A 13508-nucleotide genomic window follows, 5' to 3' on the forward strand; every position below is an offset into this window, starting at 1 on the left:
CTTTCTTTCTTTCTTTCTTTCTTTCTTTCTTTCTTTCTTTCTTTCTTTCTTTCTTTCTTTCTTTCTTTCGCGTCACAAATACAGTTCCCATACAGTAAAGTGTAAACAACATGAATGGTAGAGGCAGGCCAGCTGTTGACCAAGTATGGCTCTTCTTGACTTAGACTGTAGCTTGAAGACACTTCCCAGCTCGTCTGGGTGGATTGTTATTAGCTTGGTCTGTAAATCTCAGCCTCAGTGATCTGACACACATTCAGTCCACGGCTCTGTAGAAACAGGTGACCGTCTCCCATTCTCTGACGGTCCCCTCCTGATACCTGGATGCTACAGAATTGAGGTTCTGGATGGTGGAGCCACAGAGCAGCAGTAGCTGGGCTCCTTCAGTCACAGCAAGGCATAGCCACCTTGGGCTGTTATGTGACCCTCTGTCTTGTTGCCACTGTTACGTATTTTTTAATGTCTATTTCCAATAGTACCAGTATAACCTTCATACATAAAAGTTAAAAAAATGACCAGGGCCCAATATATCTCTCCTTGTAACCCGCTCCCTCCTGCCATGAATAAACACTTAAGTGACTTTAGTAGTGACATGAAGTCACCTTCATATTTGTTACAGTTTGATCACTTACGTGGATAGCCTCAGCCAGTGTGGATTATTGCTTGCTTTTTGGGCCCGTTAATGAACTGTGGATGTTTGTATATGTATGTGTGTCTGATCTTGCACAGCAGTGTATGCTGAGTTCAGCACGTGTTCTGGTATTTATGCCGTGACTTCTATTATCCTGTCTAGTTTCTCCTTGGATGAACATTATCACAGTATGCTTGGGCATTGTCTCTGTCTCATTCATTGCCGGTGTTCTGCCCATAACTAGCGGGTGGCTAGCTGTAGGGAGACTGTCTTTGATTCTGTAAGAAAATGCCAAGCAGTTTTCTCAAGTTGGTGTTAGCCATCTGTGAGAAATCCTTACTCAGACATTGGAGTCTACACTTGATATTGCCAGACTTTAAAGTCTGGCTTACGTGGTGGGTGGGTAATATTGCCTTATTTAGGGCTTAGCTAATATCGACTCACAAAGATTTAAGACATGAGTCTATGTATCGGGGCCCTCTCATTTCTGCTTGAATTTGAAGTTGGGTCGAAGCAGACTGTGTTGGCAGGGAAGGACATTTGTTTTATAATAAATTGCATGTGAATTTTACCTGGAGAAGTTATATAAAAAAGTTCAGTCCTATTTCACACACAGGAATATCCAAGCGTCTCTTTGTGACTTTCTGGCTGATGATTCTGCACTAACTGTACCAGATGGAGCTGAGAACCGCATCCCCAAAGCTGAAGACGTTCTGTCTTGGGAGCTGGGGAGCACCCTTGATCTTTGGCGCTTGGCTGTCTGCCTGACTTCTTTTCATTCTCCTGCTAATCAGTGCAGAGTCTTACAAAGAATGTGTATTATCCAAAACTCCTTCATGTTATTACAAAGTAGCGTTAGAACAGGGCATCCCATTGAAGTCAACTGTGTTTGTGATCTTCTCTTTAGCAAACATGCTGGAAACATTATTTCAATGTGTTCTATATTCTTTTTGAAACGGGATCTCATTATGTTGTCCAAACTAGGGTTGAACTCCTGGGAGTCAAGCCATCCCCCTGCCCAGATCTCCCAGGAACTAGAACTAACTATAGGTGTATGACACTATTCTTGGTTATAAAATTATTAATTATGTAGTATTGAAGACATTACTCATGCTAAGCCTTTGAGGTCTGGTGTGTATTTGCACTTAAGACCCACCTCAGTTCAGATATGCAGTTGTGGCCATGTGTGGCTCCCGGCTGTCATAATGAAGGATGAAAGCATGGTAGAAAATTGCTATGAATTTTGAACCCCCGGGAACCCCTACACCTGCTCCAGTAGGTGAAGTTTAAAGCTTGAGAAAAGCAAATGCCGCCTGTTGCTCACCCAGGATGTGACTGTGTGCGCTGTCACAGCTCTAAAGCCTGTGCACCCCGAGTCGGTGAGCACGCGGGGAAAGTTTCAGTTTGGGAACATCCTCCATCTGCCGTGTGATGCCCCTGATGACCCGAGCATCGAGGGAACTTGGAGTCGTGAAGGCAGTGAGGTGTTCTACTTAGACTCGGGCTGCTGGCTCTGGGGACACTACGGTGGCTAAAGTAGGAAACTGATGGGTATATTAATGCCCTTAATGCCCAAAGTACAGCACTCAGACTTCTGGTTTCTCTCACTCAGCAACTTATTTTCTGCTTCATCAACTATTTTTTTTTAAACTACTCAAGACATGCCTAGACACACATCACGTATTCAGGTAGTGCAGTTGTGTGTGGTGTCAAAAGCTAAAGACCATGTGTGCCGTGGAGGAAACACACTATTACAGGAGAACACAGGTACAGATAAAAAGGCAGCCACAGACTGACAGATGCTCTCTGCAAAACAGTGGACGTGAATAAAGAAAAAAAAGCCACTGGGAAAATTAAACCCACTAGAAAAATAGGAAGAGGATGTCAAGGGGAAGCTTAATTTAAGCAGATTTATGGGGGAAAAAAGACAGCTTTAAAAAGCAGTGAGATAATAAAAAAATCTTCTGATCACAAATTGGTAAAAAAGCAAAGTCTGCCAGAACCAAATGTCGCCAGGCATGTGGCACAAGGGCACGCGCTTGCTGACTGGGCACCTCAGCAGGACTAAGCTGCTTAGGAGAGCAGTTGCGCCACATGTGCTTCAGGGGAAGATGCTCTCCTGCGAGTCTGCATCACGAAGTCACACAGCGGAAAACAGTGCAACAAGTATTGCAGTGCACGAGGTGCCGGGTGTGTACCGCCCAGACAGACGCCAGGAACGAAGGGTTGAGAGTCACTGCAGGGGCTCCGTCTGGTTTTTACTGTTTAGAAAGTTGGACATTCAAAGCAATATAAGCTAGAAAAATGCATAAAACGTGTGACCATACACAGGGGAGTGCTACAGCCGTCTCTAGACTGGTGAGGAATGCAGGGGACAGGGTTGGGAAGGAGTATTTTGCACAAGAGGCTTTATTGGGTGCAGAATTGTGCACATGTTGGGGCATTTCAAGTCTTTCTCCATGACCTCGTCCAGCTAATGTCTTGATGTCTAGTTTTTCTAGGCTGGAGCATATGGAAACAGAATAGCCTGTGGTTGGTAGCATGGGCTCTGGTGCCCACCTGGTGATGGTTGAGCTACCTACTGCTAGCAAAGTACGGCTGATAGGCATAGACTCTCTGGTGACGGCAGTAATGTCTAGCATGTAGTACACAGCAGGCATGTAACGAGTAGAGATACACATTTAGTGAACGCATACATGTGCACAGACCAGCTGACTTTCTGCTCTGTAACTTGTGCTTCTCATTAAGAACATTTAATAATACCTAATTTGTGATTTATTTTCATGGCTTGTGTGCTAGGTTCTTCTTTCAAATGACTCCCCAACCAACTATGTTTTAAGAGTTCTTTGTATTTATATTTTAATTCTTTTTTGAGACAGTCTCACTATGAAGCCCAGTCTGCCCCGACCTTGAGATGCTCCTCCAGTCTCTCTGTCCAAGTGGTCGGCAGGAGTATATTTTAATATTCTTTTTTCTGCATTGTCAATTACAGTGTTGGAATTTTTGTTCCATCGAAGCTTCAAGTATTTATGTAGGAAATCTGTTTTATCTATAAGTTGTCATTGTTAAATTATTATTTGGATTAGATGTGCGCTATTCTCTTACATTATCTAGGATGTCTATGGTGTTAACTTTCACACCTAGTTAGGATAAGCTAAGGTTTGCTGCAGTAATAAGCCATTCCTAAGATGTCTAGTCTTTATCACCCCCATGTCTGATCATGGGCTGGCATTGAAGCCTTTGTACCTAGTCATCTCTGGGACATTGCAGACAAAAAGGCAGATCTGAACATGACTGTCTGCCCCTGAAGTACCTGCCTGCTTCAGATACCAGTCAGTCTCCACTAAGAGTTGGAACACAGGGCCTCACTAATGGGTTGGCTTGTGCCCCTTAGAATTAAGACTATTTCAGAGTTCTATTGGATATGACTTCTATAAATTGTCTATGCCATCCAATTTTCTTGTAGAGGTCATAATTTTCCCAAGAAGGGACTTTGCTTTCCTTTCCTTGGTTTTGCAGTATTTTCCTCCCTTTTCATTTTTTCACTTTTCAATTTTTGCCCCCCCCCCATATAGTCTTAAGATCTTTAAGTACTTAAAACCAAGCAACACACAAAGTCTGTAGTTTCTCTTCAGAAACATTCGTGGTTTCTCCTGGGAAAAAAACTTCTAAAATTCCTAGTTGCCTTTACAAATTTATTCTGGGGCATTATTACTGTCTTTGAATGTCCTTTAGTCGGTGTTGTTGCCATCACTTAAAGGGGCACAAGGTACCGAGGGTTGAGTGCCATGTCCCTTGCTGATGGGGAGAACAAACCCCCGACAGGGCAAGTCCTTTGGTGTATCTCCAGCAGTGGGTTCTTTATCAGAGTCTCTGCAGATGCTGTAAAGGCTGCTTCTGTGTGGAATGGGGAGTGTAGTGAGTCAGGCTCAAAGTAGCCGGGGTTTTCATTTTCCTTTCTCCCCTTTGTCCTGTCTGCCTTCCATTCTCCACTTCCAGATTACTAAAAGCAGTTTTCTCAAAGGCATATCATTTCAATATCAGGTCACTGGAACAGGATGCAGCGATTCCTCTGTGTTGCGAGAGATGGGTTCTAGAACCTTACCAGATACCGGAGTCAGTGGATGTTCACAGCCCCTCTGTAAAATGTTCCGCATTTGCCATAGCCAGTGCACATTCTTCCGTTCATTTAAATTGTGCTAAGTGACCTGGAATACTTAGTGTGATGTAAATGCCGTGTAGACAGCTGCTTTGCTGGGCTGGTGGGGAATAACAAGGGAGGCCTATTTGTTATCTATCTATCTATCTATCTATCTATCTATCTATCTATCTATCTATTAGGTATTTTCAACCCATGGCTGGTTGAAACTGGTAGTGAGCTGACTGCATTGTTAAGAGGATAGTTTTACATCGGTATATGTGCATACACGCATGCACACACATGTGCTTTTACACACATGCACAGACGTCAGAGAAGAGTTTGCAGGTCTTAGCGTTCTCCTCCAGTGTGGGTTCCGGGTTTTAAACCCAGGTGTGGTGGTACATGCCTTTACCTGTGGAGCCATCTCCCTTATCCTCGTCCCTCTCCCTAAAAAACATGGGTCCTGTTGGATGAAGGAGGAAGAAGGAGACCAGAGCCAGAGGCAGAGAATGCAAAAGAACAGATATTAGATACTATATATATNATTATAAAGTATCTAATATATGTATGTATATATATATATGAGAGAGAATAAATATTTAAAAAGTAAAAGAAAAACGAAGTCCTGTTATTCCAAACTCTTCCCGTTCAGAAGAAAACATGTATGAAAAGTTGGCCTCTACCATGCCTCACTCCGCTCTTCCCTGTAGGCCACATCCCAGGCATAGCTATCCTGACAAGTAGTGGGAAGTGAAGGGTTTTACTCCGTGGCATTAGTGACTTCACCTAAATACTGAGACCATTTCCTGATCTATAAAATGTGCCCCTGAAACTTTTTCAGCTACTCTTGCCAAGGTCACCAGTAAAAGCTGTATTTACTTGACTAGAAAGCCAGTTTGAACTTGGTGCTAGGGAAGAGGGTGAGTGATTGGAGAAAGACACTTTCCAGAGAGCAGTGGAGATCTGCTCGGGTTGGCAGCTACTGCCCCAGCCTTGCCCTTATGGCGACAGTGCCTACCGCCTCTTGGCATCTGCTCCCTGGGTCTTCTTTTACAGTTCCCAAGACTGCTTGCTTTTCTGCTGCTGGGATCCTTTAGCTTTAGGGCTCAGGCAGGGTCCTGGCCAACTCCATCTTGTCTCTCTGTAGCTCCTTTCCAAGGTGTCCACAGCTCTCAGACTCACATTTGACTCAAGGCTCTAGACCAGTGGTTCTTAACCTGCGTTTGTGTTGTGATCCCTTTCAAGGGTCTTGGAACCTGTTATTAGATGCACACATCCAGAGTGCCCTTGCTGAGCTCGCTCCATCATCTCCCCACACACCCGTTGCCCCTTACATTGCTTGTTCCTCAGAATGACCTTTCCCCTATTGTCCAGCGTGGGTTTCTCATTCCTCGGGTTATGGGAATCTGTATTGGACATTTTTTTTTATTAAAAAGTAGAGTTTGTGTGCCAGAAATTGTGGTTGTATAGAGTGAGGCCTGGTCTCAATGTCCTTGATGTGAAAGAGTAGGCGATTATTAAGTCTGTAAAGTTTTATAGACTACTTGTAATGCGGTCATAACTTCTTCATGCTAAATAACTGTGTGACAGAGGGTGAGCACTGGGAGAAAGCCAGCTCCTCGGGGTGGTGGCTCTGCTGGCACCGGGAACAACTGTCCCCATCTGCCAGTCCCCTTGTCACCTCATTTTGACGTTCGCCTTCCAGCTTGTTCTCGAAACAGCTTCTACAAGGCTCTCTAACGTCTGCCAGTGTTCCTGTGTGTGCATGATTTTCCTGTCAGAGTCTAGTTACCCTGGGAGAGGGTCGAGACTTCGTTTCCAGCTCACTTGTGTTTTTTTTCTCTATTGCAAATGCTCTATATTTTTTGTCTGTTTAATTAAGATACATTTGAGAGAAGGGATGGAAGGACTTGAAGGTTTTTAAAAGTCTGAGAATCAAGTAGATAGATGTTAGTAATTAGTGTCAAGAGTAGTCATTTTCCAATTGTCTTTACTTTTGGCTAATTCTCAAAAACACAGTTAAAACTGTAGGAGTCAGTGCTAGAACCCGCCAGAGAGACGTTGGTTTGGCACTGAATGTGCTCCAGAGAGCAGTGGTCTCAGCACACCAGCACCGCTGGCGTCCATCACGACGCAAGGCAGGAGCCTGCTTGTCTGTCCTGCAGGAAAGGGGTGCTTTAGATACAGGCCTTTAGAAGTACCGCCCTGCACACTTCAGGGGAAGAGTCTCCAGAGGGAAACAGCAACTTCTTTCCTTAAGCCTTCACATTCCACAAGACGTCCTTGCCTCCGCCTGTCAGGAAGGTGGCTCTGAGCATGGTGGGCAGTTCAAGGGTAGCCCTGCTAGACTTGGGAAAGGTGTGTGCTCCCCGCCCAACACACATCCAGGGTTCTGTGTCTTACCCGCTATCTTTTACCTTTACCATTCTAGCTAAGCCACAGCAGTGATGTTCACACCACAGCAGCGCCATTCTGTTCCCCTCCAGGGATAGTCCTGTGTCCCCACGCCACTGAATCTGTAGCCCTAAGCCTTCTTGCCACTGGGGACTCAGGGGAGATTGACCCTGCCCCGAGCATTCTGGGAAACTTGGAGCTTTACTTTCCCACCATTTGTTAAAGCCTGAATTGTCTAAATGGGTTGCTCTGTCCCTAAACCCACAGAGTGCCCTGTGCTTTCCATCCCCGTGCCTCCACTGTTGTCTATCCTTCCAGGTGTCCTGCACACACCTGTCTCCTGTCAGGGGCGATGCAGGGAATGCATATTGACCCATCACTTAAACTTGAAGCTCCTCCCTGGGAAATGCTCCATTTGTTGGTTTTTGGTTTTTATAAACGGAAAGAACTTAGTTTTTATATTGACTGTTATATTGGTGTTCTGTTAAGTGTAACATTGAAGGATTCCAGTCTGTTGCTAACACAGATTTTAATTTTTCTTTACAGGTCAACTTTGTAGTGTGCCAACTCTTTGCCTTGTTAGCAGCCGTTTGGTTTCGAACTTATCTCCATTCAAGCAAAACTAGCTCTTTTATCAGACACGTAGTTGCAACCCTTTTGGGCCTTTATCTTGCATTTTTTTGCTTTGGATGGTAAGTATTTTGATCATGTGTAAGTGAACACTGTAGGTCTGTTTGAGAATTGATTGTGGAGAAGAATACATGGCTTTTGTTCTGAAATTGACTTACAAAGTTTTCTTTCAAGGCTAACTTTCAAAATCTTTAGAAACAGTGGGTTGGGAATGGGAGTCTCTCACTTTGTCTTAGGAAAGATTTATTGTTTATGATTTATGAACAGGGACCAAGGGGGACTTAGAAGGACAGTCTGTTAAGTAGTTCTGTTAGCCCATCTTGAAAATATTTTATGCTGAAACAAGCAGGAAATTGTTGTGTTGTTTGCTCCTTTGGGTTTTCTCTGTGTTGTTGACTCTGACGAGCCTGGGAAAGCCTACTTGATTGACTCTCGTACTGTTAGCAACAAAGAGGCTTTTGTTTGTTCTCAGTGGAGGAAAAATTAAGAGAGAAGTTTTTCCTCTGGATTCTTCAAATGTGTGTGTGTGTGTGTGTGTGTGTGTGTGTGTGTGTGATGTGTGAGGGGGTTGTGTGGTGTATGTGTGTGCATGGTGTGTGTGGTGTGTGTTCGTGTGCATGGTGTGTGCAGCGTATGTTCGTGTGCATGTGGTGTGTGTGTGTGGTGTGCATTCATGTGCATGTGTGTGTTTGCGTGTGGTGCATGTGGTGTGCGTGGTGTGTGCGTGCATGGTGTGTGTGCATGTGTGGTGTGCATTCATGTGCATTGTGTGGTGTGTGTGTGCATGGTGTGTGCGCGCGTTCGTGTGCATGTGCATGCGTGCGTGCATGTGCACGCGCACATGTTTGTGTTAGCTAGCTCCAGTCTTCCTCACTTGGCTAGCCTGAGAGCTACAATCTGAGCACGGCCTGTGCTGCTTCTTGGCACCTGCGTGCATGTCTGAACGAGGAAGGCACGGCTGGAAGGTGCTCAGTCACTCTTGGCAAGGCCGCGGAGACTCTGGGTAGAAGGGCTTCTGATGACTCACAGGTTTCCCTCTTGGGTGAGCACTCGGAAGTGCTCGCCATTCACAGACAAGGAGTCTGGCTTGCTCTTCTGCAGGCACCTGTCTGAGCTGAGGAGGCTGTGAGAGAGCTGGATGTGTACCGACTTGACCCGCACATGTGAGCCTTCCATGGCGGGCTGGAGAGCCGGTGCACTCTTAGGCTAACAGTGCGCTTTTCTCCAGGTGTTCAGGCTTTGTCCTTACCAGGGCTGCACTGCCTGGTGTTTCTCCATCTGCCCTTTGCCTCCAGCAGTTGCAAGTGTTTCCTAGGACCTCATGAAAAGCCAGCTAAAGTATAATTTACCCATGCTTACTTACCACAGATCAATCAAGAGAGCATCATTAGTTTCATCTCTACCATATTGCCTTTGGCTCTCTGATAGCCCTCGGTACTGTACGTAGTGTTGAGATTTTTGCCTCGATATCTTAAGATCCAAGTATATATGGAGCTTTTCACGGTTTGGATGGCATTAAGTATGTATATCATTGAAGTTTCCTGAGGTTTCTATTTTGACTTGTAGGAGCAGTGTATGTTTTTAAACATCATAGAGCTTTCACAACATGGACTACATGGATGGACTGTAGTTCCCTGATTCCCCAGCTTCAACAGTTACTAACACTCCACGCTCCTTATTTAATCTGCCCCCCATTCCTGGAGCACAATGAGTGTGTCTCTCAGTGTGTTCATTCTCTCATCAGCAGCTAAGCATCCCATATGTGTGTGCAGCCTGTTTTCATGAGGGCTCACTTCACTTTGTGCTCTGTGGAAAGGCAGGGGAATGCAGAGGGCAGGGGAGGGTGGGTGTGGGCAGAGTGCATGAGTCTCTTCACTGAGGTGTTTCACCATGTTAAATCTTCATGGATACCTTCTAACACAGCATCCTAGTTACCAAACTTGAGCTCAAGGTTACGTTGTCCTGAGTTTCAAGTTACATATGGTAGCAAGAGATTTATTTACTTCACTGGGTTCTTCCTCTTTCTCCTCTTCATTTGGTAAGAGGGAGAGAGTAAGTTAACTTTTTATTAGTTAGAATTAGTTAATGGTAAGTATTCTGGTTTATTCTTTAACTTTGCGTTGTTAGTGTTTTTTCTTTTGCTCACAGGCAACCCTCTCGCTGATTTTTACAATTTCCCTTTTGGAGGACATATTGGCTCTGTAAATATAATTAACATAATTGTTCACTTCGCCTACTTCTGCTTAGTCCCCCCTCCATTTTTCTTAGTGCCTACAAGCCTCTTGTATTCATTCTAATGGCTTTGCTAAGACTATATAGTATTGATTGGCCAGTGAGCTGGCTTAGTGGGCAAAGGTGCTTGCTGCCAAGCCAGGTGACCTGAGTTTGCTCCCTAGAACCCACGTGACAAAGGGACAGAACTGAGTCCTGCCTATTGTCCTCTGACTTCCAAAGGAACACGGGCATACACATGTACACACACAACAAACAAATGGAACACAAATTGTCCAGCAGAGTGTAGGGTGATGAACGCTTAGATGTTTGAAGCTGGACAGACCCAGACTGAGTCTCAGTGCTCTGTGACTCGCAGCCGCTGACTTTGGCCATCTTAATGTAATCTCCTTAGCTTTACCCGTCTGTAAAATGGAACCAGAGAATACGTATTGCAGCCTGGAGCACCACAGAGGAGCACGTATGATGCTTGCTGGCATGAGCAAGGCTGGTTTCAGACTCAGTCTGTTCCAGGGTGAGTGGCCCTCGTCTGAAATTCCTGGGATTACAAGTGTCTGATTTTGGAATATTTATGTAGACTTTACTGACTGAAGACCTGGAATGAAGAAGCTTGCATCCTGGGGTGCTCCAGAGTAGGAAGTTTTTTAGTGGATCTGTGGGTGAGGGATGCTCAGACTGTACTCCCGTTATCTGGTTGCTCAGGAGCGGCATTTCTCTGTTCATCCAATTTCTGCTATCCCTTTTCATGTGGTATTGAATTAGCTTTTTACTTCTGCGTAGTTTTTTTTTTCCTCTTTTCTCTTTTGGGGGGCTCTTTATTAGACCAGTCAGTTGTTTTAGGCAGGCAAAGTCACACGGCTCCACAGAGTTAAGCAAATGCAACATCAAAGAATGCAGCACATCTTTGCATCATTAAACAAACATTCCACAGCATACACAAGTATAACACATCTTCAAAATACTATTCTGCAACACTCATGGACTTTCCATGTGTTACTTCATAATCCTGAAAACCTGAAGTGCCAGAGTGTACTTCCCGTGTGCATGGCACTAATCCTATGTGCGTGTACTAATGACGATGCGTGAGGCAGGGAGGGGCAGGGTAAGGATTGTCACTGGAGTGCTAGAGTAGGGAGCTGCTGCCAGTTGTGGAATTCACAAAAGAGATGAATCCAGAGCTGGTCAGTGCCCAGCGTCCATTTACCACAGCCGCAGAGACGAGCATGGCAAGTACCTGCCCAAGTGTCACCCTGCAGCCAAAAGATAGCTAAGCATGCTGCCGGGAGTGGGAGCCTGAAGTCTGTCAAGCCACTAGCGTGATGTTTGAGGAGTTCTTTGCTATAGGCTTCCAGGTGTTGATGACCCAAGGAAATTTCCCTAGAAAAGGAAACACTCTCCTTAGTAACCCTCAATCAGACATGCTCCTCTACCCTGTTGAAGATACTTTTGAGTATTAAAAGTTCTTAAAAGTACCTAGCAGTCCCCAACAACATACCTAAAGGTCTGTTGGTGAACTGTTGACAATAAATAGGTGGATGAGATTTCAATTAATTACTTTAAATCTTCATTCTATTTCCATTTATATTTGTGTATGTTTTCCTGCCTCCTCAAAGCCCTCTGATTATAGCCAGCATTCCAGGTCATTGTTTTCTGGATGTGTTTATGTGGTGTGTGTATACCTGTGTGTGTGGAGTGTGTGTGTGTGTGTGTGTGTGTGTGTGTGTGTTTAGAGACGTAGCCTGGCCTAGTCTGTATAGCGGGTAAAGTGCCTGTCCTCTTCGGACCTGTCTTGGGGCTGGCTTCTTATTTGTAATATATCTGTAGAAAAATGTGTAAGCAGTTTTCCCGTATTCATATTATCTGACAGTCTGTTGTGAAGATAAAAAGGAATTTTAATTGTATGTTAATATCTTAATAATTTGTACATGAGAACTGCAAAAGTTTTCTATACATCATGCCATCCAAAAGAGAAGTTGAAAGAATGCAAGAGGGTGTCTGTGCACATGTGCATGTGTGATGTCTGATCTCGGATGGCTTGGGCTGAGTTTAGTCCCAGAGGTCCAAATCATATTTTTCCTGAAATTTGTGACGTGAATAGATGAATTACTTTTGTCATTAAATGGTGATTTCTATATTGGAATTTTAGAAGGGACTGCCATGCCAACCGCAAACACATCATAGCAAATTACTGGACTTTTAGAAGGAAGTTCATTTGACTGACCCCTGTGCTTTGAAAATAGATTTGGGGGTTTTGTGAATTACCCTGGTACAAAGGTAAACGGAAGTAGAAAGCTGGTGTTGGAGAAGTTAGGGAAACAGCAGGCTTTCTGCCAGGACTTTTCTGTAATCCGTGTTTATTACTCCTTTTAAAATTATTGTTCCTTGTCTTATGAGGGTGGTGGCCATCCTCAGTCCACATGGCCCCACGCTGCTTTCCTGTTGCTAGGATATGTGGAGTGCTGGGGCCTTGAGCTGGGCTTGTAAAGGGTGGTTTTATTTATCCAGCTCCTTTGGCCTTAGGCTTGGGGCTCCCAATCCTGGGTGTTTGCAGAATGTCATTTGGACTTGGGAAGGTTTAGTTGTTTGTGTGTGTGTGTGTGTGTATTTGTGTGTGTGTGTGTGTGTGTGTGTGTGTGTGTGTGAGAGAGAGAGAGAGAGAGAGAGAGAGAGAGAGAGAGCCTTCTAGGTTACATTAAGTACTTTCCCACCTGCAGTCTTTGCATTGGATGGTTGTGGCTGCTTCTGACACATTCTCCCCTTTTCTAGGTATGCCTTACACTTTCTCGTCCAGAGTGGGATTTCCTACTGCATCATGATCATAGCAGGAGTGGAGAGCATGCATCAGTGAGTATTGACTGCGTTCACACAGAAAAACACCTTTCCCTTGAATAGAGTCTGATCAAAGATAGTGGTCACATTTATTACACCACAGTGCTCCTGAAGCGGGGATGCGCTTCCCTCTCTGGTCTGTGCACATCAGCTCCAGAGTTCTCCGTGGACATGTAACACTGTGGGGTGTTCAGCAGCACCCCTAGCTCCTACCCATTAGACACCAGGAGAACCCTGATTTGTGACAAAAATCAGTGTTTCCAAGATAAACACTTAAGGGCAGGAATTGTCTCTGTTTATCAGCTACTAGCGTAGTCTCTAGGCAGTTAGCAGTAGAGGATAGAACTAGAGAGGATGCATGCAAATGTAGAAGGCCGTGTAGGACCAAGTGGTTCATGGGAATTCTGGGAAGAGACAAGGAAACAACGTCCCTGTTCCTGGCTCGCACACAGAAGTGGAAACAGTTTCTCAAAGGTAGGGACCCTGAAATAGGGATTATTCCGAGAGGTAACCAGACCCCCGAAGCAGTGTTCCGTGTGCAGTAAATGTTAGTATTTCCTGGATCAGTGGATGTGACTTAAGCAACTGTGAGGTGCACAGCAGAAGTTGAGGGTAGGCAGGGGTAGGTAGCTAGTCTGGAAGGTACGTTTGGGA

The 13508-nt window shown here is 44.8% G+C and overlaps 1 protein-coding gene across 4 annotated transcripts in view; it reads left to right on the top strand.

Moving 5' to 3' along the window:
• The window catches only part of Mboat2 (membrane bound O-acyltransferase domain containing 2), a 123991-nt gene that overhangs the window by 32147 nt on the left and 78336 nt on the right, over window positions 1-13508 (top strand). For 3 of the 4 annotated variants that reach the window (XM_050141984.1, XM_050141985.1, XM_050141986.1), the window contains exons 2-3: window positions 7710-7855; window positions 12792-12869. In XM_050141984.1, the coding sequence (XP_049997941.1) occupies window positions 7710-7855; window positions 12792-12869 (224 nt within the window). Of the gene's footprint in view, window positions 1-7709; window positions 7856-10419; window positions 10540-12791; window positions 12870-13508 lie in introns of those variants that run through there. The other variant, XM_050141988.1, reaches the window with a different exon arrangement.

The sequence above is a fragment of the Alexandromys fortis genome, unplaced genomic scaffold (genome assembly GCF_014885135.2).
Source record: "Alexandromys fortis isolate MF-2015 unplaced genomic scaffold, M_Fortis_MF-2015_v1.1 scaffold_30, whole genome shotgun sequence".
Taxonomy (NCBI): domain Eukaryota; kingdom Metazoa; phylum Chordata; class Mammalia; order Rodentia; family Cricetidae; genus Alexandromys; species Alexandromys fortis.